This window comes from Suncus etruscus, chromosome 4 (genome assembly GCF_024139225.1).
Source record: "Suncus etruscus isolate mSunEtr1 chromosome 4, mSunEtr1.pri.cur, whole genome shotgun sequence".
NCBI lineage: Eukaryota > Metazoa > Chordata > Mammalia > Eulipotyphla > Soricidae > Suncus > Suncus etruscus.
In genome coordinates, this window is record NC_064851.1 from 49396029 (window position 1) to 49419783 (window position 23755).

Genomic DNA, 23755 nt, shown 5'->3' on the forward strand with positions numbered 1-23755 from the left:
TTGCTTAAATTGATTTTATTATTGTAGTATTATCTGCAGTTCACAGCCATTTTTGATGTAAGGTTAATTGATATGATAGTTCTTTTCTCTGTGTTTAGGGTAAATATGTGGTCTGTTTTGACCCACTGGATGGATCGTCCAATATTGACTGTCTGGCCTCCATTGGAACCATATTCGCCATTTATAGAAAAGTAAGTATACATTTTAATTATTAAACCCCCTCTTTTCGAGTAATTACTGGAAGTTTACTGGTTTGGGAGCCAAATATCTAGAGTTCTGTCCTCTATTTTCTCACTTTTTATCATGGCACTACAGGAAAAAAAAATTAACCTTGAACTTGTCATTGGAAAACCAAAATGGTAGGTCTTTATTCATCACATAATTGGGAAATCAAACTAAAAAGGTTTATATAAGTTCTTTGAAAATTTAGCTGACATAATTTCAACCGTAAGTTCCACAATTCTTATGTCTCTTCTCATAATCTTCCAGTAGGCAGTCTCAGTTCTGTTGTAAGTGCCTAAAAGTTGGTTTTCGGGCCCGGAGAAATAGCACAGTGGTGTTTCCCTTGCAAGCAACCGATCCAGGACCTAAGGTGGTTGATTCAAGTCCCGGTGTCCCATATGGTCCCCAGTGCCTGCCAGGAGCTATTTCTGAGCAGACAGCCAGGAGTAACCCCTGAGCACAGCCAGGTGTGGCCCAAAAACCAAAAAAAAAAAAAATTTGGTTTTTCTGGTCCTTTGTCTATCCCCTCACATTTGTTTCCTTATCATTTACATGAATGGTATCATCTGTAAGTAGTCTTTCTCCTAATTTACTAATTTAGCAAGACACTCTCCCAAAACACCTAAGTTGTAGCAAAATGCAAGGTTTCCTATTTTCTTGTAACTGAAAGTATTCCAATGTGTAAATGTTTACATCATAATTTATACATCTACTCTTGGGCATTTGGATTGTTCTAGATCATGTCTATTATTATAATGGGTCAATTACAGAGTGAATGTATATTTTTAAAATTTATTTAAACACTGTGGTTATCAGACTGTTTATAATGCAGTTGGTTTTTTCACAGTTACAAAGTTGTTAATGATTGAGCGTCAATCATACAATATGTAACAACCTTTACCAGTGCTCATTTCCCACCATCACTGTCCCCAGTTTTCCTTTTGCTCTCCCCACTGCCCTCTGTTCTGTTTGCCTCCGTGGCAGACATTTTTCTTATCTCTCTTCTATCTCTTCTTTTTTTTTTTTTTAAATTTTAGACACTATGGCTTGCAATATTGTTAGTGAAGGGGTATTATGCATATTGCTTTATCTCCTTTCAGCACTCAATTCTTGTCCTGAGAGACCATTTCCAAATATCATTGTTATAATGATACCTTCCCTGCCCTAACTACACTCTCACCATACTCGTGGGAAGCTTTTTACCATACACTGGTATTCCTAATCCTCATCGCTAATGTCTCTAAAATTATTTCCATACTATCTTTTTTTATATCCCCAAAATGAGTGTTATTATTCTATGTCTTTCCCCCTTTCTCTGACTCATTTCACTCATCATAATAGTTTCCATATCCATCCATATTAAAGCAAGTTTCATTACTTCATCTTTTCTAACAACTGCATAGTATTACATCATGTAGATACACCTTTGTTTCTTTTCCCATTATTCGGTTTTCAGACACTCAGGTTTTTTCCAGTTTTTGGTTATTATGAATAGTAGTGCAATGAACATAGGTATTCAGATGGCTTTTCTGCCTTGTGTTTTTGAACTTCTAGGATATATTCCTAGGAGAAGATCATAGAGAAGCTCAATTTCTAGTTTCTTGAGGAATATTTATGTTGTTTTTCAAAAAAGCTAGACCATACAACATTCTCACCAGCAGTGATTGAGTCCCTTTCTCCCAGCATTCATGACAGCACTGATTGTTCTTGTTCTTTGTGAGGTGTGACAGTATCTATGATGTGAGGAGATATCTCATTGTTGTTTTGATTTGCATCTCTCTAGTGATTAAAGATATGGTACATGTCTTCATGTTAGTTTTAGCCATCCATATTTCTTCTTTGAGAAAATGACTATTCATTTCTTCTTCCCATTTCTGGATGAGATTCAATACTTTTCATTTGTTAAACTCAACAGAGACTTGTATAACTTAGATATTAAACCCTTATCAGATGGGTATTGGATGAATAGTTTCTCTCATTTCTCCCATTCTGGTTTTGCATTTGAGGTGCATTGAGGTGCAAAAGCTTCTTAGTTTAATGTAACCCCATTTATCTTTGCTTCCACATGCTTGGTCAGTGGTATTTTATCCTTGAAGATGTCTTTAGCTTCAGAGTCATGGAGTGTTCTGCTTACACTTTCCTTATGGTTTCAGGTCTTACATCAAGGTCCTTAATCCTTTTTGATGTGACATTTGTGTACTTAATAAAGTGCACTTTTTGCACTTTTGACATTAAAGAGAGGTCTGAGTCCACTTTTTTGCATGTAGCTGATCAGTTTTCCTAACATCACTTGTTGAAGAGGCTTTTCTTCCTCCACTTTATATATTTTCTCCTTTATCAAAAATTAATTAAACATATACCTAAAAGTCAGTCTCATGATAGTCAGGTCTATTACATTGATGTGGGGGTGAGGCCGAAGAGATAACATGAAGGTAAAGCATTTGCCTTGCATGCAGAAGGTCAGTGGTTCGAATCCCGGCATCCCATATGATCCTCCAAGCCTGCCAGGAGCGATTTCTGAATGTAGAGTCAGGAGTAACCCCTGACTGCTACTGGTGTGACCCAAAAACAAAAACAAAACAAAACAAACATTGATCTGGGGGTTTGTTATTATTCCAGTACCATGCTGTTTTAGAGTACAGTTTGAAGTTGGGTAAAGTGATGCCTCCCATCTTCTTTTTCCCAAGGATTGTTTTAGCTTTTCATGGAGATTTATTTTTCCATATGAATTACAGAAGTGTTCATTCTTGTTTTTGAAAAATGGCATGGGTATTCTTCTAGGGATTGCATTAAATATGTATAAAGCTTTGGTAAGTATTGCCATGTTACTGATGTTAATTCTCCCAATTTGTGAGCAGGGTATGTGTTTCCATTTTCTTTTGTCCTCTTTTATATCTTTAAGCAATGTTTTGTGGGTTTCATTGTTTAGATCTTTCACTTTGTTAGTTAAATTGATTCCAAGGTATTTGACTTTTCTGAGGCTCAATTGTTAATGGAATTCTTAAAAAATTATTTTATCTCTTTCATTATTTGTATATAAAAAAGCCAGAGGTTTTTGCATATTAATTTGGTAGTCTGCAACTTTACTATACAAATCTATTGTTTCTAGTAACATTTTTAGTAGTCTTTAAGGAGTTTCTGAATATAATATTATATTATCCGCAAACAGTAAAGATCTTGACTTTTTCCTTTTTTATCTAGATAACCTTGATATACATATATATGTATATTGTTTGTTTGTTTCTGGGCCACAGCCGGCAGCACTAAGGGGTTACTCCTGGCTCTGAGCTCAAAAAATTACTCCTGGCAGGCTTGGAGACCATATGGGATGCTGTGGATTGAACCTGGTCAGCTTTGTGGAAAACAAATGCCCTACCCACTGTGCTATCACTCCTGATATCTTCTTCTTGACAAATTATAGTGGCAAGTGTTTCCAATACTATATTGATTAAAAAGTGGCTAATGTGAGTAACTGTGTCTTGTGCCAGATCTTAGAGGAAATGTTTTAATTTTTTCCCCAGTAAATATAATGTTTGCCATATCCTTGTGGTACATGTCTAACTATATTGAGACAAGTTCCTTCAATTCCCCTGTTGTTGAAGGTGTTTTCATGAACGCATGATAGATCTTGTCAAATGATTTCTCTGCATTTATTAATATGAAAATATGGCTTTTCTCTTTTATTTATATAGTTTATTATATTACATAAAAAGACATCTGGTTGTGATTTGAGGTTTCATCATTATGTCTGCTTTTTTTCTCAGTGTGTCAGATTAGACTCTATCCATTTGAAAGTATAGAATTTAATTCCTCATCCTATCCCAAGATGATGGTGCAACTACACAACTAACTTTGGGCCACACCTAGCAGTGCTTAGGGGTTACTCCTGGTTCTGTGCTCAAGAATAGCCCCTAGCAGGCTCAAGGGACCATATGGGATGCCAGGCATTGAACCTGAGTTCATCCCAGGTCAGCTGCATGCATTGACTATTGCTGTGTTATTACTCCAGCCCAATATTGTATCTGCTCAGGGGACTAAACCTGACTTCTTGCAAGACAGATACCCTACTAGCTGTCCTAATAGCTGTACTATTGTTTAGGACATGATGTAACACTTTGATGAACTTACTTAGCATGCTTGGAAATGTTGTCCTTGTATCCCATCCCTACCCCAACTCAATTTATAATGAGGCTGAAGTTTGTCCTTCGTTTTCCAAAATTTCCAAAGATTTTATGCACTTACCTTTTAGAGTCCAACTCTCTTTAGAAGAAGAAATCTTGGGATATAGTTGGTTATAAAATTGATCCTCGATTTTTGCTCTGTTCTTTCCCCTGAAGTTTGCTATTCCTCCCCTAGAATTCTCACTTTCTTCTGTCTCTCAGATTCTACTAATCTGAATATTAGTAGTGCTGATATGGCTCAAAGACTTTCACAAGGGCCCGGAGAGATAGCACAGTGGCGTTTGCCTTGCAAGCAGCCGATCCAGGACCAAAGGTGGTTGGTTCGAATCCCGGTGTTCCATATGGTCCCCCATGCCTGCCAGGAGCTATTTCTGAGCAGACAGCCAGGAGTAACCCCTGAGCACCGCCAGGTGTGGCCCAAAAACCAAAAAAAAAAAAAAAAAGACTTTCACAAGAAAATGTTTAGAAATGGTAAGTAAAATGGGCCTATAATAGAAGGGGGGTAAGTATAAGGTCATCCATGGGCATGCCCAGTCACAGAGTGAGTTGTTCATCTGAATAAAGGAGATACCAGATACTAGAGATACTACATCATGGAGATACTCAGAAAACTATTGAGTAAGTTGATGAGACATAGTGCATTATCAGATCTCAAAGTTTTCTTTCTTTTCTTTTTTAGACCTCAGAGAGTGAACCTTCTGAAAATGATGCCCTACAACCTGGTCGGAATATTGTAGCTGCAGGTTATGCCCTCTATGGCAGTGCAACTCTTGTAGCTCTTTCCACTGGCCAAGGAGTGGACCTCTTTATGCTTGACCCAGTAGGTATCCAGTATGTTGACATCAATATTAGACTTTGTGGGCTCTGTGTTTGAATTTCAGACTCCTTGAAATAATTTCCTGGTCTTTCATAATACCTTTTTAGGAGATAGGGGCAGTTGTATCAAGTTAGGAACTATCTTCAAGGAATCCAGTACATGAAAATCACAGTACATGAAAATCACAATAGCTTCTTTGATTTCTGGGATTCAATGGGATACTACTATATCTGGAATACAATTCTTAAATGCCAATGTAGCTGATATTGAGACAGAAATATTTCTTTAGAGCAACATTGTGCAGTAGAACTTTCTATGATGATAGCTATGGTTTGTCTTATATGCTCAGAAATCAGAGGCCTCTAGCAATTCTTAAATGCTTTTAAAGTGATTTCCGAGAGCTGGACTTACAGTCTTTCATTTTCATGACCTAAATTTGATTAACCTGTGACTACCCTAATATTTTTGTTGTATTCAATGGAAGTGAAATTAGTAGAAAGCTTAAAAAAAAATTCTTACATGTTTTACTCCCTTCTTCTTTTTCTCATTAAAAAAAATTGGGGGAACCATACCTGATAGGGCTCAGGGCTTACTCTTGTCTCCGTGTTCAGAGATTACTGTTTAGTCGCGCTCAGTAGACCATATTTAATGTCAGAGATTTGAACTGGGGTTGGTCTGTAAGGCAAGTGCCTTAACCCCTTTACAACTTTTCCAGTTTCCCCTATGGTTTCTTTATGTATTTTATGGCTTCAAGCTCTAATAATAATTTTTATTTATTTTATTTTTTTATATAATGTCTTTTCTCTTGCCTATATTTTCTGGAGAACAGGATTTTTCTAAGGATAAAAACTTGGGGAATTCTTTGTATATGTGTGGCCTAGAAGATATTGACAGTTACATATTTTGCTCCAGGGATATGACAAAGTACATGCTTGTCTTTAAAAATACGGTGGCAGGGCCCAGAGAGATAGCACAGCGGTGTTTGCCTTGCAAGCAGCCAATCCAGGATCAAAGGTGGTTGGTTCAAATCCTGGTGTCCCATATGGTCCCCCGTGCCTGCCAGGAGCTATTTCTGAGCAGACAGCCAGGTGTAACCCCTGAGCATTGCCGTGTGTGGCCCAAAAACCAAAATAAGTAAATAAGTAAATAAGTAAATAAATAAATAAATAAATAAAAATACGGTGGCAGAGGAGCAGGGAAGGTCACAGGAGGTGGCTTTTTTTTTTAAATCTTGAGATTTCTAGGTTCAGTGGAACTTTGCTTTCATATGTCCCATGTCCAGTCACTGTACTCAGAAACTGAGAAAAGTGCTTCTGCTTTTCTGTGTATATTTTCCAGATGCCACACTTGTGCATTTTTCTTTTGCTAATGGACAGTGTACTGCTGACTTCTGTTTTCTGAAATCTTTCTTCTTCTCGGCGCCTCTTACATCTCTAGGCTCTTGGTGAATTTGTTCTGGTGGAAAAAGATGTCAAGATTAAAAAAAAAGGAAAGATTTATAGCCTTAATGAAGGCTATGCCAAGTATTTTGATGCTGCTACCACAGAATATGTGCAGAAAAAGAAATTTCCTGAGGTGAGAAAGAAAGCATGATGCAATAGCAGGGAAACTGTTATTTATGCGGGTTTTTGATTAAATGTACACAAGGCATGGCATCTAAAAAAAAATAAAGTATAAGGCAAATCAATGAAAAAAAACATAATAAAAAGAAATAAATTTAAATGTTATATATTTTAGCATATATGATAAGCTATTGGGTACTTACAATATGCACAGATAATCATAAATTATAATTAAAGAACAATCTGGGGACCAGAAAGATAGCACAGTTTATAAGTCTTTTGTTTTTCACATGGTCAATCTGGGTTTGATCTTTTGGCATGATACCACATATAGTCATTCAATACCTACCAGAGATGATTTCTAATCATAAAGCCAGGAGTAAGCCCTGAGCACAGCTGGGTGTGGCCCTCAAATGAGCAAAGCATAAATATTTCTTGCATTGGTTGTATACCTAGCATCATCAGATACATTAATAAAAATGTGGCAACCTCTCTGAAGGTTAATTAGGCAATGTGATTTTAAATATTGATTCATAACTTTGACTTAATAGTTTATTTGAGATTTCTCCAGAAATTAATTAATTAATTATTATTTTTTGGGTTTTGGGTCACACCCGGCAGCTCTCAGTGGTTCCTCCTGGCTTTTTGCTCAGAAATCGCTCCTGGCAGGCTCGGGGACCATATGAGATGCTGGGACTTGAACCACCATCCTTCTGTGTCTAAGGCAAAAGCCTTACCTCCATGCTATCTCTCTGGCTCTCTCCAGGAATTTGTTATGAGGAATGAAAAATAAAGATGTCACTATAGGGGCCGGAGAGATAGTGAAGCGGTAGGGCACTTGCCTTAGACGCTGAAGGACAGTGGTTCAAATCCTGGCATCCCATATGGTCCCCCGAGCCTGCCAGGAGTGATTTCTGAGTGTAGAACCAGGAGCAACCCCTGAGCGCTGCCAGGTGTGATCCAAAAACCAAAAATAAAATAAAATGTCTGAAAGAATGTTTAAAAAAAAAAAAAGATGGGGCCGGGCGGTGGCACTGGAGGTAAGGTGCCTGCCTTGCCTGCGCTAGCCTAGGACGGACCGCGGTTCGATCCCCCGGCGTCCCATATGGTCCCCCAAGAAGCCAGGAGCAACTTCTGAGCGCATAGCCAGGAGTAACCCCTGAGCCTCACAGGGTGTGGCCCAAAAACCAAAAAAAAAAAAAAAAAAAAAAAAAAGATGTCACTATAACATTATATAGTATTATAAATAACAAAAGGGCTAATGAAGTATTAATCACTATGCTACTACATAATATTTCAAGGAAATATTATAATACACATATAACCACTTAGAAGGCAAATCTTCTAAGTATTGATGGAAGAATACATTCACAAAATATTAAGTGAGGGAATGAGTTATATATGTATTTGTTTGTATATAATATATATGACACAACACAAAATATATAATAGAAGAGTTTCTTAGATAATATCATTGTGTTCAGCATTGCTTAATTACAATGTTGATAATAAAGAAAATTCCAGGAAAGCTATGGTCTGTGGAATTTCTCCCCAAGTCTATCTGGGTTTTCTCTAGGCATTTCAGTTTTCTTCTGCTCCTCAGAATATGAACATGAGGTTCACTGCTATACATTTCAATCACTCACTCCAGAACTCAATTGGAGTATGAGTTGCTCTTTTTTGACCAAATTGTGTCCCTTTCGGAGTTGGTGCTGGCCTCCTATTCTGAGTTGACACAGTAGGATCTGGGTATGTATGACCTTGAGCTGAAATAACTGAAATTAAAAGTGAACAAATACAAATTATTGAAACTGATTTTAAAATGCATAATATACACATGACACAATGTGCTAGGTGGTAGGAAAGCACTCAGTGAACCTGCCACTCATGTTTGTTTCTTAAGTGTTTATTGATAGGGTGCGCTCTTTTCACATGGTGTTGCCAACAGTTATTCCTGGAATTAACACCACTTTAATTGGTGATGTTCAGGTGACTGTATAGTGCCAGATAGCAAACTACTGGTATCCTGCTTGTAAAACTTGCTAGTCAACCTCTTGAGCCATCTGCCTAGTTCAAGGGTAGGCAGTTTTCCATAAATAATACTTGGAGAGTTGATGATAAAAGTACTTGATCTGTTTTTCAACCTAAGAATCTGACAAAGAATTAACTCCAAATGGTTATAATCCCTTATTCCAATAATTTATTTTACTTTATTTATTATTATTTTATTTTTTATTTTAAATTTGCTACAGTGTGTGAGTTTTAATTGCCATATCTCAACTTCTTGAAGAAAACATTGCCAATAACAATTTATTATTATTTTTTTGAGTTATCATGGCCTAACAGACAAGAGACCGACAAGGTTATAATATTTTGCAGAATGTACTTGGCTGGAACTTGGCTTGGCTAATGTTTTTTATGATCTGTTTTTAACTATGAATTATCTTCCTCGTGGTTTGGGACAATAGTATACCTTCCATGAGGGTGACACTCTGAGTCTTGCACTGGCTATACCTAGGAACATTAACTAAAAACAATATGTCAAGTGGAATATTTGGGGGAATTAATGTCTACTCTTCAGAATATATTTCCTCATTTTGTTTTGTTTTCCCAAGAAGACAAATATTTTGCCTGGGTTTTTTTGTTTGTTTGTTTTTGGGCCACACCCAGTAGCACTCATAGGCTACTTCTGGCCCTCTGCTCAGAAATTATTCCCGGCAGGCTCAGGGTACCATATACGATGGCCTGAGATTGAACCCGGGTTGGCCATGTGCAAGGCAAACTCCCTATCTACTGTGCTATTTTTCCAGCTGTCTATTTTGCCCAATTTAAGTGAGACTAAATTTAGTGAGTTCAAACATTGGTCAAGATTCTGGACTAATCAAATGATTAGGGAAGAGACTGCATTTGGAGTATGAACTTAAGCTGGTGTTGAATTATAGCTAATCTTATTACATCTTTCTCTTTATTCCATCCCTTCTAGGATGGTAGTTCTCCTTATGGTGCCAGATATGTAGGCTCCATGGTAGCTGATGTGCACCGTACCTTGGTCTATGGAGGGATCTTCCTATACCCAGCAAACCAGAAAAGTCCTAAGGGCAAGGTAATTATTTTTTGTTAAGTACATCTTATTCTTGCCCTTAATGAGACCGCTAGCATTTCTTTCAAAACCTGTTTTTTTCCTACTGTATAAAGATTGGTATTATTGTTGATTTTTTTTTAAACTCCATGTGTATCATTCCATCACTAATTAGATGTGGGAACTTCCTGCTTTACATATGATTGCCTAACTTTCAGCTTCCATACCAACTGACTTTGGAAACTAGACTCCTTTGAGGATCTTCTGAAATTTAGGGACTCCTCCTAGAAAAAAGATGCTCCTAAACATAAGCATTACAGCATTTTAATAGATTTCATAGATGCCCTGCAGTTTACTGTATGTTTAGGATGTTCTCAATCTCAATATTTTTGAGAACCAATATTTTTGAAAAGGCACTTTGAGATTTTATTTCCACTCTATGACACAAAACCAAAATAGCTATATTTAAAAATTATTTTATTATTAAATTAGGATCATGATAAAATGCATATCTCTTGGATAGATCCTCCATAGAAAGAAGGATCTATTTTCAAATTTTAACAAATTTCAGAAATCACAAGTTGGGAAATAAAAGTTAAGACACATAGCATACTCTACACAGAATTAGCCACTTGTTATATTTGAATTATTGAAATGCCAACATCAAAGCCATGGTAACAAATTTAACATTGAGCTAAAGATAGAGCATAGCCTTGCATATGTTTTGATCCCTGGCACTGCATCTGGCTTCCTGAATCCCACCAGGAGTGATTTCTAAGTTTAGAATCAGGAGTAATCCCTGAGCCCAAGAAATCTCACATCACATGAGAGCAGATTTGGAGATGTAAATTGATATATCAACCCTTGATTGGAATGTATTTGTGGAGTATATATGATGTGTATTTACCCATATATTCTTACCTCAAGCACTTTTTATTCATAGGTAGTTTTTATATTCATACATTCAATTAAAGTTGAAACCAGAAGACTCATGTATGATGCTAAAGAAAAGAAAATTTTCTGAGATATTGGATCAAGTAGAAATTGAAAATACATTTTTGTTTGTTTGTTCGTTGTTTTTTTGGAGGAGGAGGCACACCAGTGATGCTCAGGGGTTACTCCTTGTGCTCAGAAATCGCTCCTGGCTTGGGGGACTCTATGGAAAATCCAGGTTTATCCTGGGTCAGTTGCTTGCAAAGCAAATGTCCTACCACTGTGCTATTGCTCCAGCCCTAGACTATTAAAAATATTTAATAGAACCAGTTTTACTACTGTTTTTCCATTAATAGGGAGAGCATTGGCTAATAAATTACTAATCATTATCATGATTTACAATGAGTCTGAAAGTCTACACATAATTATGAATTTCTAGAATGTAAGTTCATAACTTATATTTAAGAGCACATAACTACCACCACATTGAATATGTTCTTGGTTCTGAATATATTTTTAAGGAAAAACAGGTTTTATTTGGAGGTACTGAGGAAGGTGAGGTAGAGGATAAGAAAAAGAGAGCCCTAGTATGAAACTATGAAAGTTTCGAGAAAGGAGATGCAGGGGCCGGAGAAATAGCGTAAAAGTAGGGCATTTGCTTTGCATGCAGAAGGATGGTGGTTCGAATCCTGGCATCCCAAATGGTCCCCCGAGCCTACCAGGAGCGATTTCTGAGCATAGAGCCAGGAGTAACCCCTGAGCGCTTCCAGGTGTGACCTCAAAACAAAACAAAACAAAACAAAAGACAAAAAACAAAAAGAGGGGAGAGGCAGGTGACATGTGTCTGGGCAACATGCTTGTGGGCCAACAACACCTATGCCCAGCACTGACACTTGGACTCAAGGAACACATGTGTCTCCTAATCTGTTTTAACTTTCACAGTCTCTGTCTCATTTATTGGAGAGACGAAGTACTCCTTCTGTGTGTACTTTTCTCTGTAAGCTTAGGTAATGTTTCTTCTATACTTTTCTTTTTTTGGGGGGGCCATACCTGGAGGTGCTCAGGGGTTACTCCTGGCTGTCTGCTCAGAAATAGCTCCTGATAGTCACGGGGGACCATATGGGACACCGGGATTCGAACCAACCACCTTAGGTCTTGAATCGGCTGCTTGCAAGGCAGACACCGCTGTGCTATCTCTCCGGCCCCTCTTCTATACTTTTCTATACATGACACAAAATCCAAAACCTCTGAGACTTTGTTATGAGATCGCCAAGTCCTGACCCCCTCCAGCCCTAACAGTGTGGAAAAAGGAAGAAAGAGCAAAGCTCTATGAGCTCCAGACCACAGTCTCCCTAATCAGTTAATCCAGGACACTTGGCTGCTAGTGTTCCTTCTCTGGACAACAAGCTATCTGACCTGAATGTACCACATGCACTAGCACTTCTCTGTATCCTGCCAGGCTGCCAACAACTCTAAGATTCAATGGTCTAGCTAGGGTAAGAACATTTTAAAGCTTAGTGTTTTACAGGGAGCAGAGAGATCCTGAAATTCTTCCTGAAGCCCTAACTTGGTTTCTCCTAAATGCTTAACTAGTTTAAACAAGACCAAACATATTTTGTTTCTTATCTAAAAAAAAACAAACCCATTTCTCAAACTGGTCTTACCACACCAACAAACTGGATTTACAAACAAGAACTGAAAAGGAAAAGCTGCAGATATCAAAGGGGGAATGCAGTATGATATGGGCATGCAAGTAGCATGAGTTAACTTCTTCCAAAGGTCCAATAAAAATACCACTTAAGGGGCCGGCAAGGTGGCGCTAGAGGTAAGGTGTCTGCCTTGCAAGCGCTAGTCAAAGAAGGACCGCGGTTCAATCCCCTGGCGTCCCATATGGTCCCCCCAAGCCAGGGGCAATTTCTGAGCCCTTAGCCAGGAGTAACCCCTGAGCATCAAACGGGTGTGGCCCGAAAAGACAAACAAACAAACAAAAATACCACTTAAATATCAGTAAACCGTGCAACCAATCGACACTTGTGCTTTGACTAAGTTCCTCCCCACTGTCCTGGACGCTTGTGGTGTTAAGAAAGACCTTTTGGGGCCTGGAGAGATAGCACAGCGGCATTTGCCTTGCAAGCAGCTGATCCAGGACCAAAGGTGTTTGGTTAGAATCCCGGTGTCCCATATGGTTCCCCGTGCCTGCCAGGAGCTATTTCTGAGCAGACAGCCAGGAGTAACCCCTGAGCACTGCCGGGTGTGGACCCCCCCCAAAAAAAAAAGACCTTTTGGTGTCCCTATAATCCCATCAAACTTGATTCTACAGCCTCTGGACATTCTATCTAGATTTCTGGAGTGCAAGTATCTCAAGCTTCACTTACTCTATTGAGTTCCTTTGGCGTATTGTACCTCACCAAGCTTCATGGGCATGGCCTTGTGACTTCCTACTGAGTGGAAACCTTAATCTGATTCTGTTTCATCACAGCTCCGGCTCCTGTATGAGTGCAATCCTGTGGCTTACATTATTGAGCAGGCAGGAGGAGTAGCAACCACAGGTATGCAACCTGTCCTGGATGTAAAGCCTGAGACCATTCACCAACGAGTCCCCCTCATTCTGGGGTCCCCAGATGATGTGCAAGAATATCTCGCCTGTGTACAGAAATATCAGGCAGGCAGGTAGCAAAATCGACTCTACAAGCCCTCTTAATTCTTGCTTCTTATTAAGAACTTTTCATGAATGTAATGCTCAAAGTTATACTCATTAGAAAAACAGCATCAAACTTTTAATTACATCTTTAGAAGGAATCAATACAAGGGGTTAAAAAATAAAAACAAAACCAAAAACTATGGGGAGTAAACATCTTTGATTTTGTCTTTTATTAAATAGAAATAATAAATAGGGTTGTTCTTTCAAATCAGTCTGTAGTTATATACTTGTGGACAAAAAGCACAGACATCAATATATATGTATGGATATATAATTAACATATTTAAATTAAAATTTAAATATATCGCAATTACAACTTATATGATAAATTATAATACAAACAGGAAAAATTTTGTTTCCTATAAAAATTTTGATACCAACATATATTTAGTGCTGAATTATATACTTCATATGCTACATGTTGGAAAGATTTACAGTGAAATTTGTGCCCCCAAATCTGTTAGAACTATCCAGATCTTCGGGGCTGGAGAGATAGCATGGAGGTAAAGCGTTTGCTGTGGTTCGAATTCCAGCATCCCATATGGTCCCCTGAGCTTGTCAGGAGCGATTTCTGAGCGTAGAGCCAGGAGTAACCCCTGAGCGCGGCCGGGTGTTACCCAAAAACCAAACCAAAACAAACAAATGAGAAATATGCAGATCTTCTGAGATCATGTCATGTAGACTAAAGACAATATAGCAGAAAAAGTTAAGCTTTTGAACCACAATTGAGAAACTGAATGCTTAAAGCAGGTATGTGTTGCTTTTTTGCATATTGTAGATATCTGGGGAAAGTTCTTTTCACCATTCATGTGTGTTCTTCATGCTAAGACTTTAGGTCCCTAAATGCAAACACTAGGCTAGTGAATTAGAGAAGGTCATGAACCTTTCATTCTAGTTTTAGATACTACATATTAAATATTTGAGGACTTATTTCAAATATATGAAAGGGATGGAAAAGGGCAGTCTTCATCCTGCTGGTGAGATAGACAATGGGGCAGCCTTTTAGGGGAACATATGCCCATTCTAGTATAATTTAAAAGTTAGAATGTGCAGACCATAAAATAGCTTTATATCCTGATATGTACAAAGAACTCTATAATCTCTCATATAGAAATTAAGTGTTAATTGAAACAATTCACTCTACTTGGAGGAGCAGACTTAGGTCACATCTGGCAGTGCTCAGGTGATACTTTATGCTTAGGGGTCATTCATACATATATATGTACTATATATAGTTCTGGGGATTAAATCAGGTTTGACCTTATGTGTGTAAACATCATAATCCTTATACTATCTTTCTGGTTCAAATTAGTGACATTTAAACCAGTAAGTACATGACTGAAAGTACAATGAAGAGTTATGCAGCAGTTTAAATTTAGTAACTGACAAACTATTTTAATCTTTCCTGAATTTGAAAATAAATACCTTTCATAGTTTTATATAGAGACATCTTAATTTATTTAATATTTTTGCTTTTTGAGCCATACCTGGCAGTGCTTAGGGCTTATTACTGGCTCTGCTCAAGAATTATTCCTATTGAACTTGGGGGAACTTATGAGATGCTGGGATGGAATGAGTCAGCTTCATACAAAATAAGTGTCCTAACAGCTGTACTATTGCTCCAACTCTTATCAAGGCAAGTTTAATATCAGAGTAGACAAATGCTATGAAATAATCTCAATTGCTGTATTTTCATTCCTGGGTGAATGGGTCTGATGCAGGGTAGTCGCAAAGAATTAATAAACCAAGCCAGCCAGGAGAGTATCATGGAGTCGCTTGGCTTCTCGCCTCCTGGTCTCTCTGGGCCTGCCAAACTGACCTTTCTTTATTCTATTCGTACAAATTCAACCAGGTGAGTGAGGGTCCAGCAAGATCCAGTAAACTTTTACATATCAAAGGGATAGGTGAAAAGGAAGAGGAAGTTGGGGAGCACTTTTGTTTTGGTAAAAGCAGGATATTATATAACAACTAACCTCTTCTGTTCAATAAAACATTTGGAGGGGGGGCACACCTGGCAGCACTCAGGGGTTACTCCTGGCTCCTTGCTCAGATATTACTCCTGGCAGGATTGGTAGGGGACTATATGGGATGCCAGGGATTGAACCCAGGACTTTCTTTCTTTATTTATTTATTTCTCTTTCTTTTCTTCTTTCTTTCTCTCTTTCTTTTTCTTTCTTTTTCTTTCTTTCTTTCTCTCTTTTTTCTCTTTCTTTCTCTTTCTTTCTTTCTCTCTCTCTCTCTCTCTCTCTCTCTCTTTCTTTCTTTCTTTCTTTCTTTCTTTCTTTCTTTCTTTCTTTCTCTCTCTTTCTTTCTTTCTTTCTTTCTTTCTTTCTTTCTTTTCTTTCTTTTTCTCTTTTTCTTTTTCTTTCTTTTTTCTTTCTTCTTATTTTCTTTCTTTTCTTTCTTTCTTTTCTCTTTCTTTCTTCTTTTCTTCTTTCTTTCTTTCTTTCTTTCTTTCTTCCTTTCTTCTTCCTTCCTCCTTCCTTCCTTTCTTTCCTTTTTTTTGGTTTTTGGGCCACACCCAGTGACGCTCAGGGTTACTCCTGGCTATGCACTCAGAAGTTGCTCCTGGCTTGGGGGACCATATGGACGCCGGGGATCGAACCGAGGTCCTTCCAAGGCTACGCAGGCAAGGCAGGCACCTTACCTCTAGCCCACTGCCCGCCCATCTTTCTCTCTTTCTCTCTTTCTCTTTCTTTTTCTTTCTTTCTTTCTTTCTTTCTTTCTTTCTTTCTTTCTTTTCTTTTTTCTTTTTTCTTTCTTTCTTTCTTCTCTCTTTCTTTCTTTCTTTCTTTCTTTCTTTCTTTCTTTCTTTCTTTCTTTCTTTCTTCTTCTTTCTTTCTTTTTTCTTTTTTTCTTTTTTCTTTTCTTTTTTCTTTTCTTTTTTTCTTTTTTCTCCTTCCTCCTTCCTTCCTTCTTTCTTCTTTCTTTCTTTCTCTCCCTTCCTTCCTTCCTTCCTTCCTTCCTTCCTTCCTTCCTTCCTTCCTTCCTTCCTTCCTTCCTTCCTTCCTTCCTTCCTTCCTTCCTTCCTTCCTTCCTTCCTTCCTTCCTTCCTTCCTTTCTCTTTCCTTTCTTTTTTCTTTTTTTTTTTTTGGTTTTTGGGCCACACCCGGCAGTGCTCAGGGGTTACTCCTGGCTGTCTGCTCAGAAATAGCTCCTGGCAGGCACGGGGGACCATATGGGACACCGGAATTCGAACCAACCACCTTTGGTCCTGGATCAGCTGCTTGCAAGGCAAATGCCGCTGTGCTATCTCTCCGGGCCCTCTCTTTCCTTTCTTCCCTCCTCAATTACTCACACCCTCTCTCACTCTCTTTCTTTCTCTCTTTTCCTTATAGTTTACAATAGTATTGAAGTAATTTATAGATGTAATCACTTTGAATCTGTGCATTCCCTAATTATTCACATGTGTTTTTTGTAAGCAATAGAAAGTTGTATTCAGTTTTTTTTTTTTGGGGGGGGGGTCACAGTGCTCAGGGGTTACTCTTGGCTCTATGCCCAGAAATTGCTCCTGGCAGATTCGGGAGACCATATGAGATGCTGGGATTCGAACCACCATCAGTCTGCATGCAAGGCAAATGCTCTATCTCCATGCTATCTCTCCAGCCCTGTATTCCGCTTTTTTTTTTTTCTGAATAGTTTAATAGCTGGATTGGCAAGGGGTACATTATCTTAGGCTGTTCTCTCTTACAAAATGAGTCATATTTCATATTCAATTTCTCAGGCTTTGAGGAAGGGTGGAGTATGATCTTTTCCACTGGAATTTCAGCACAACGTATTCCGTTTTTTAATCCATCTTGTGAGCTCTGTTTCTCTTTGTGTTTTTTCTTTGATCTTAAAGATTTAAATATTTTATATATTTGCCTTTCTTTAGTCTGATTTTGATGTGTCTTTTTATATGATGGTGTTTTTTTTAATATGATGGTGTATTTTTATTTGAGTATTTTTTGGCTAATTTTAAGCCATTTCAAGTCTTGAATATGGGTCCATGTACTCCTCAACTCTGGGAACTTCTCAGCTATAAATTCTTTGACAAATGAATCTTCATCGGAATTGTTTTCTTGTTTCTTGGGTAGTCCAATGATTCTTATATAGTTCCTCTTAAATTGATTCCAAAATTATCACCTGATGTTTATTTATTTTGAGACTATTTTGTATCTTCTAATTTTGTTTGCTTTGTTTATTTTTAAGTTAAATTTATTTTATTTAAAGAGCATGTATCACATATTTGACATAGCTAATCATAATACATTTGTTTTTAGGTAAGTGGGAGAGAAATTATTTTGAAAAAAGAAAAGAAAGAAAGAAAGAGAGAGAGAAAGAGAAAGAAAGAAAGAGAGCGAAAGAGAAAGAGAGAAAGAAAGAAAGAAAGAAAGAAAGAAAGAGAAAGAGAGAGAGAAATAGAAAGAGAGAAAGAAAGAGAAAGAAAGAAAAAGAGAAAGAGAGAAAGAGAAAGAGAAAGAGAGAAAGAAATGGCAGAATATAAATTACTCTCTAATATTGAAGTTAATCAATTTCATCATACTCTAAAAAAACTCCCATATATGCAATGATACATTTCTAATGTGAATTTTTATATAATATATTATACATTTAAATAGACTTAGCTTGCACTGAATAGAGTAATTGAACATTAGAAAACACATACAACTTTATAATTATAATTATCATTAGAGAACCTAAAACTTATAATGTTCTGAAATTCTATAAGTGACGTATATTTATATATTTACAAAAATAACTTCAATATTTTAATAAAGCATGTCCCCAATATTTTTCATGATGTTACTAAATTGTTAGTAGATCATTGTTAGGTCACACCCTGCCTTTGCCCAAGACAAAGGTATTCCCTCAATTTTCTCTTCCTTTTCACCAATCTCTTTGATATGTAAAAGCCCACCTGGATTTCACTTGACACGCCCATGCCTGGTTGAATATGTACTGGTTTAATAAAGAAATGTCAGTCTATCTTAGCACACAGAGACCATGAGGCAAGAAACAAACTGACTCCATGATTTTCTTCTGGCTGGCTTGGTTTATTAATTCTTTGAGGCTACCCTTCTTCAGACCTGTCCACCTGGGGTTGGTAATATAATGCATGGGTTATTTCACAATGTGGGGTGATTTTACAAATCATTACTTAGAATAAATTTTATTTTTAAGACAATATTAATGGGGCTGGAGTGATGGTACAGCGGTAGAGCATTTGCCTTGCATGAGGCTGACCTAGGATGGATCGCAATTTGATCACCCAGCATCCCATATGGTCCCCCAAGCCAGGAGTGATTTCTGACCACATAGCCAGGAGTAACCCCTGAGAGCCACTGGTGTGGCCCAAACCTCCCTCTCAAAAGACAATATTAGTTTAAGTACTGAATATCATTTATGCAGTACAATTGGGTGGCTCCACCACCATAATCCAACCCTAGGAAAACAGGTCTGGAACAGTCATCAAGACATATTAACCAGGCTAAACTTTTGAGCAAAGAGAGGGTCCAGGAGCTTTCAACCTTGTGGTTGTTCTGCCTACCAAAAACAACAAACTTTATTAAGTATCTTAATACAGAACTAGGTAGTGGAAGGGTAAGAATGCAGTCAAAAGACTTATCTTGAGCAAATCTTCCGAGGTATGCATTTTATATGTAAAAAGAGGTAGGTTAGGGAGGGGCAAGAGGCCAAGGAGGGTCTTTGTTTTGGATAAAACAAGTTGTATAATTTTTTTATATAATTTTTTTATTTTTTTAATTCAATAATTTTCAGTTTGACCAAAGTAAATTACAAATCTTTCACTGTAATATTTTAGGCACATAGTGACATTGAATCACCACCAGTGCTGTCCTCCTTCCACCCCTGTTCCCAGCGTGCATCCCATATCCTCCAACATGTAATTTTATAAAATAATGTTGTAGCCAAATCACAATGTCATTTATATACATATATGCATAGCAGATTCTCTTAGAGACAAACATACAAATTCTACAGAAATAATATATGCAAAAATTCAAATATATTGATAAAATACTGTCATAGCATTGCTGAAGATAAACTGCTTCAGAACCAGAATGAATATGAGGTATGGTGTTTGCTTTGTAAATGGATTCAATTTCTGGTATCTGTTATGTTCCCCTGAGCACTGCCAGGAGTGATTACTAAATGCAGAGTCAAGAGTAAGCCCTGGGTATCACTGGATGTGGACCAAACAAAACAAAAGAAAACAAGAAACAACCCCACCCACAAAAATCAAAAAATAAAAACCAACTTCTTTGTCTTATGTAAGGGATTATATCCCTATAATAGACAAAAATGTTTACTACTGTTTAATACTGACATTGTAATCAGTAGACCAATGACTAGATCATGTTAAAAAAAAAAGTCAGGTGTGATTTAAGAGATTATCTCAGAAATAGAATCAAATATTCCACTTACCAGGTAAACTACATTAAGTCTGGGATATATATAAGGTACTTTCAATCATACAATTTCATGGCAAAGACAGAAAAAAACATGGGACTACATCAAATTAAAGAATATAGCAAATGAAAGATGGGCCCAAAGTAAAAGACATTCCCATGGCATTGGAGAAAATATTTGCACTCAACCCAACAGATAAAGGGTTAATATCTAAGATACATAAAATACTAACAAGGATCAACACAACAACAAATCCAAATCCCTATCAAACAATGGAGAGAGGAAATGAACAAGCACTTCTTTGAAGAGACAAACACATGAAAAAGTGCTCATCATCATTTATCAGGGAAATTATAGTTAAGGCAATAATGAGATATATCAAACCCATGAGAATGTCACATATCAAAAAGAACAAAAGAACAATTTGTGTTGGCAGGCATATGAGAAAAAAAAATTCTCATCCATGGTTGGTGATAAAAACTGTCTGATTTAACCCTTATGGAAAGAAGTATGGATATTTCTCATAAAAGTAAAAATTGAAAAAAATGTGAAAATTGAGTTTATATATGACCCAGAAATCCTACTTCTGGATATTTACCTCCAGAACACAAAGACATTCATTCAAACATTCGTTTAAAAGGACATATACATACTATTATTCATGGCAGTAGTCAACACAATAGTTTGGCTATGAAGTCTAATGACAAATGAGTGGAAAATGAAGGTAAGATACATACAAACAATGTACTTCTATGTAGCTGCAAGGAATGATACATACAAACAATGTACTTCTATGTAGCTGCAAGGAATGATGCAATCCTGCACTTCACTGCAACTTCGATGGAATTGTAGGGTATCATGTTAACAGAAGGAAGTAGGAAGATGAAGGACAAACATAACATAATCTTCCTTCTCTGTAGTACATACAATAACAGAATAATAGGTGTTAAAGGGGAGCATACCTAGATTAATCTTGACAGAAGCCCATGCCTAGATGGATTCACTAATTAATTCTTTCAAACCTTAATTAAAAGAAGTTTGAAAGAAACCTGCCAATCCTTGTCAGGATCTTCCAGGAAATTGAAGAAATAGAAACATTCCAAAATAGTTTCTATGGGGGTTCAGAATGATAGCACAGCGGCTAGGGCATTTGCCAGTCAAATGACTGACCTAGGTTCGATTCTCAGGATCCAAAATTGTCTCCCGAGCCTGCCAGGAGCAAATTTTTTTGTTTTTGTTTTTGTTTTGTTTTTTGAGCCACACCTGGTGGTACTCAGGTATCAGGAGTACCTGATAGTACTCCTGGCTATCTGCTCAAAAATAGCTCCTGGCAGGCACGGGGGACCATATGGGACACCGGGATTCGAACCAACCACCTTAGGTCCTGGATCTGCTGCTTGCAAGGCAAACGCCGCTGTGCTATCTCTCCGGCCCCAGGAGGAATTTTTTGAGCACACAGCCAAGAGTAACCACCTGAGCACTGCCATGTGTGGCCCAAAATACAAAAACAAACAAACAAAAAAATAAATAGTTTCTATGAAACTAGCATAATTAATTTCTTATTGTAGCACTTCTGATAGGTATTTATAATCTTTATCAAATAATTCTTTCTATTTACACTTGAGTTGAGAGTTTTAAGATTCTCAACATGATGCATAAATTTAAATTGAGGCTTCAATTTTCTATTTTAGAATACAGTTAACTCTGGCCTAATTTGTGATATATGACTCCAAAAAATAGCTTAGTTTTATAAGAAATCCCAGTACTAACTCAACATCTATTTTACCTGAGTGAAGTCTAGAACTTCATCTGAAACTTAAGAATTCCACGTCAATGTTCAGAGCTCAAACATTTTATGTCATAATTTCTTGTGGTTTGGGGTTCTTCACAAAACTTTACACACAAATTATGAAAATCCTTTTTTCTAACTCAGTAATCTTTATACTCACCTTTTCTATTATCTATTTGGAAGACACTCATTTTACCTTGCAGTATGTAACAGTGTTGGCAGTCTGAGTACCGAGCGAGATAGACAACTCACTCACAAGTCTTCCCATAATCTGTACAGTTGACCAGTGGATGGAGTTGGTTTGGTTAGTGTGGAATGAATATGAAATCTTTGCCCATAATTTCGATGCCTAAAATGAAGTGCTACCTCCTTGTTACATCTCAGGGATAAATGTCAGAACTCCTCAAATAGTTACCATGAAAAAGGTATTGCTTACTTGATACTGTGTAGGTTGTAAGGATGGAGATAGTGGGGCTGGGAAGATAACAGCAGTGGGGCATTTGCCTTGCACGTGGTGACCTAGGATGGCCCCGAGTTTGATCCCCACCATTCCATATGGTCCCCCAAACCTGCCAGGAGCGGTTTCTGTACACAGAACCAGGAGTAACCTCTGAGCACCACTGGGTGTGGCACAAAACAAAGAGCAATGAAGGAGGTAGAGATCTGTGAACACTTCCAGTGCTTCAATTACTACTGATAACCAAGTGAAAAAATCAATGGCATTAATATATATATGTGTGTGTACATATAAAGGCAAGGTACCAACCTACCAAAGAATACCAAGATAAAATGAGAAGAGCTAACTCAAAGACTGGCATATATTTTGCATAAGGAGAGCCCTGGCACATGTTTCCCAAACATCCTTACTTACCTGTCCGAAAAGTGAACAATAATGATGAAAATGTTTATGGTCCATTGGTCCATTAATCCTTCTGCTAGAGAAAATGACCTCTTAGAGGCTTTTGTTTTTGTGCTACTATGTTCCTACTGCCAGTATTTGCATGAAAATTTATAGTCTATTCAAATTTTTGTCCCTTCATTTATTGAGATTTTATCTTATTGTATAATTTTTAAATAAAAAACACTGGTATTTTTTGTCAGATACTTAAAAATACTTTAAAAATATTGTCTATATATTTTCTTTATTTAATACAATTTTTTATTTTGAGGTAGTTATAATTGTAAGAATATTGGAGAATTATATCTTGAATTTCTCCAATGGCATCATTGCTATCATGCAATTTAATGTGGATATCAACATTGATAGTATTTAAGATATAAGTTGACATTGATATTTTTATATTATTTAGGATATATTCATCACATACTTCACTTTTTATTTTTTAAAGATTCTTTTTAAAAGCAGCAATTTTTTTTGTTTATTTGAAGCCACATCCAAAAACAGTGCTAAGAGCTTACACTTGGCCCTGTGTTCAGGAATCATTCCTATGGGACTCAGGGCACCAGTGAAGTTCTGAGGATTAAATTTAGGCAAGCCACATTTGTCTTACTACTGTACTATCTCTGTGCAGCAGCAATTTTAATGAAATAAAGTGACTCATTTTTGATTAAATGTTATTTGTGTTTTATTATGAGATATCTGCCTTCCTCACAATCATAACAAGTTTTTCTTTAGAAATATTTATCATTTAAATTAAATGTCACTCTTTAAGGCAAGTGCAACAGTAATTAGGAAGGGTATTTGCTTTGCATGCACCTGACCACCAAGATTAATTTTTGAGTGCAGATCCATGAGTTACTCCTATACATTACCTGGTGTGTCCCCCCCCAAAGAAATTAAATTCATACACTTTTTAAAATGTGTTACAGAGAATGAAATAAGTGTTTAATTTTCTACCCCAAATAAATTTCCAGCTATACTAGGAAAGATGGCATTTTCTTCATTGAAATGAAATAGCTGTATAAGTGGAACCCCAAGCTCCAAAATGAAGATCTGGTGAGATGTGGGTCTGGAAGCAAATGTTGATGCAGGAAATACTCTACACAGTGAAAAGGTGCAAGAATGGGTTCAGAAAATCCAACACTCAAGCCAAGGATCC

The 23755-nt window shown here is 37.2% G+C and overlaps 1 protein-coding gene across 1 annotated transcript in view; it reads left to right on the top strand.

Annotated features, from left to right (window-relative positions):
- FBP2 (fructose-bisphosphatase 2) overlaps positions 1 to 13468 on the top strand; it is a 38235-nt gene extending 24767 nt beyond the window's left edge. The window contains exons 3-7 of the mRNA XM_049772276.1: positions 99 to 191; positions 5083 to 5223; positions 6658 to 6795; positions 9766 to 9885; positions 13274 to 13468. Coding sequence (XP_049628233.1) covers positions 99 to 191; positions 5083 to 5223; positions 6658 to 6795; positions 9766 to 9885; positions 13274 to 13468 — 687 coding nt within the window. The remainder of the gene's footprint in view (positions 1 to 98; positions 192 to 5082; positions 5224 to 6657; positions 6796 to 9765; positions 9886 to 13273) is intronic.
- The last annotated feature ends 10287 nt before the right edge of the window (positions 13469 to 23755 follow it).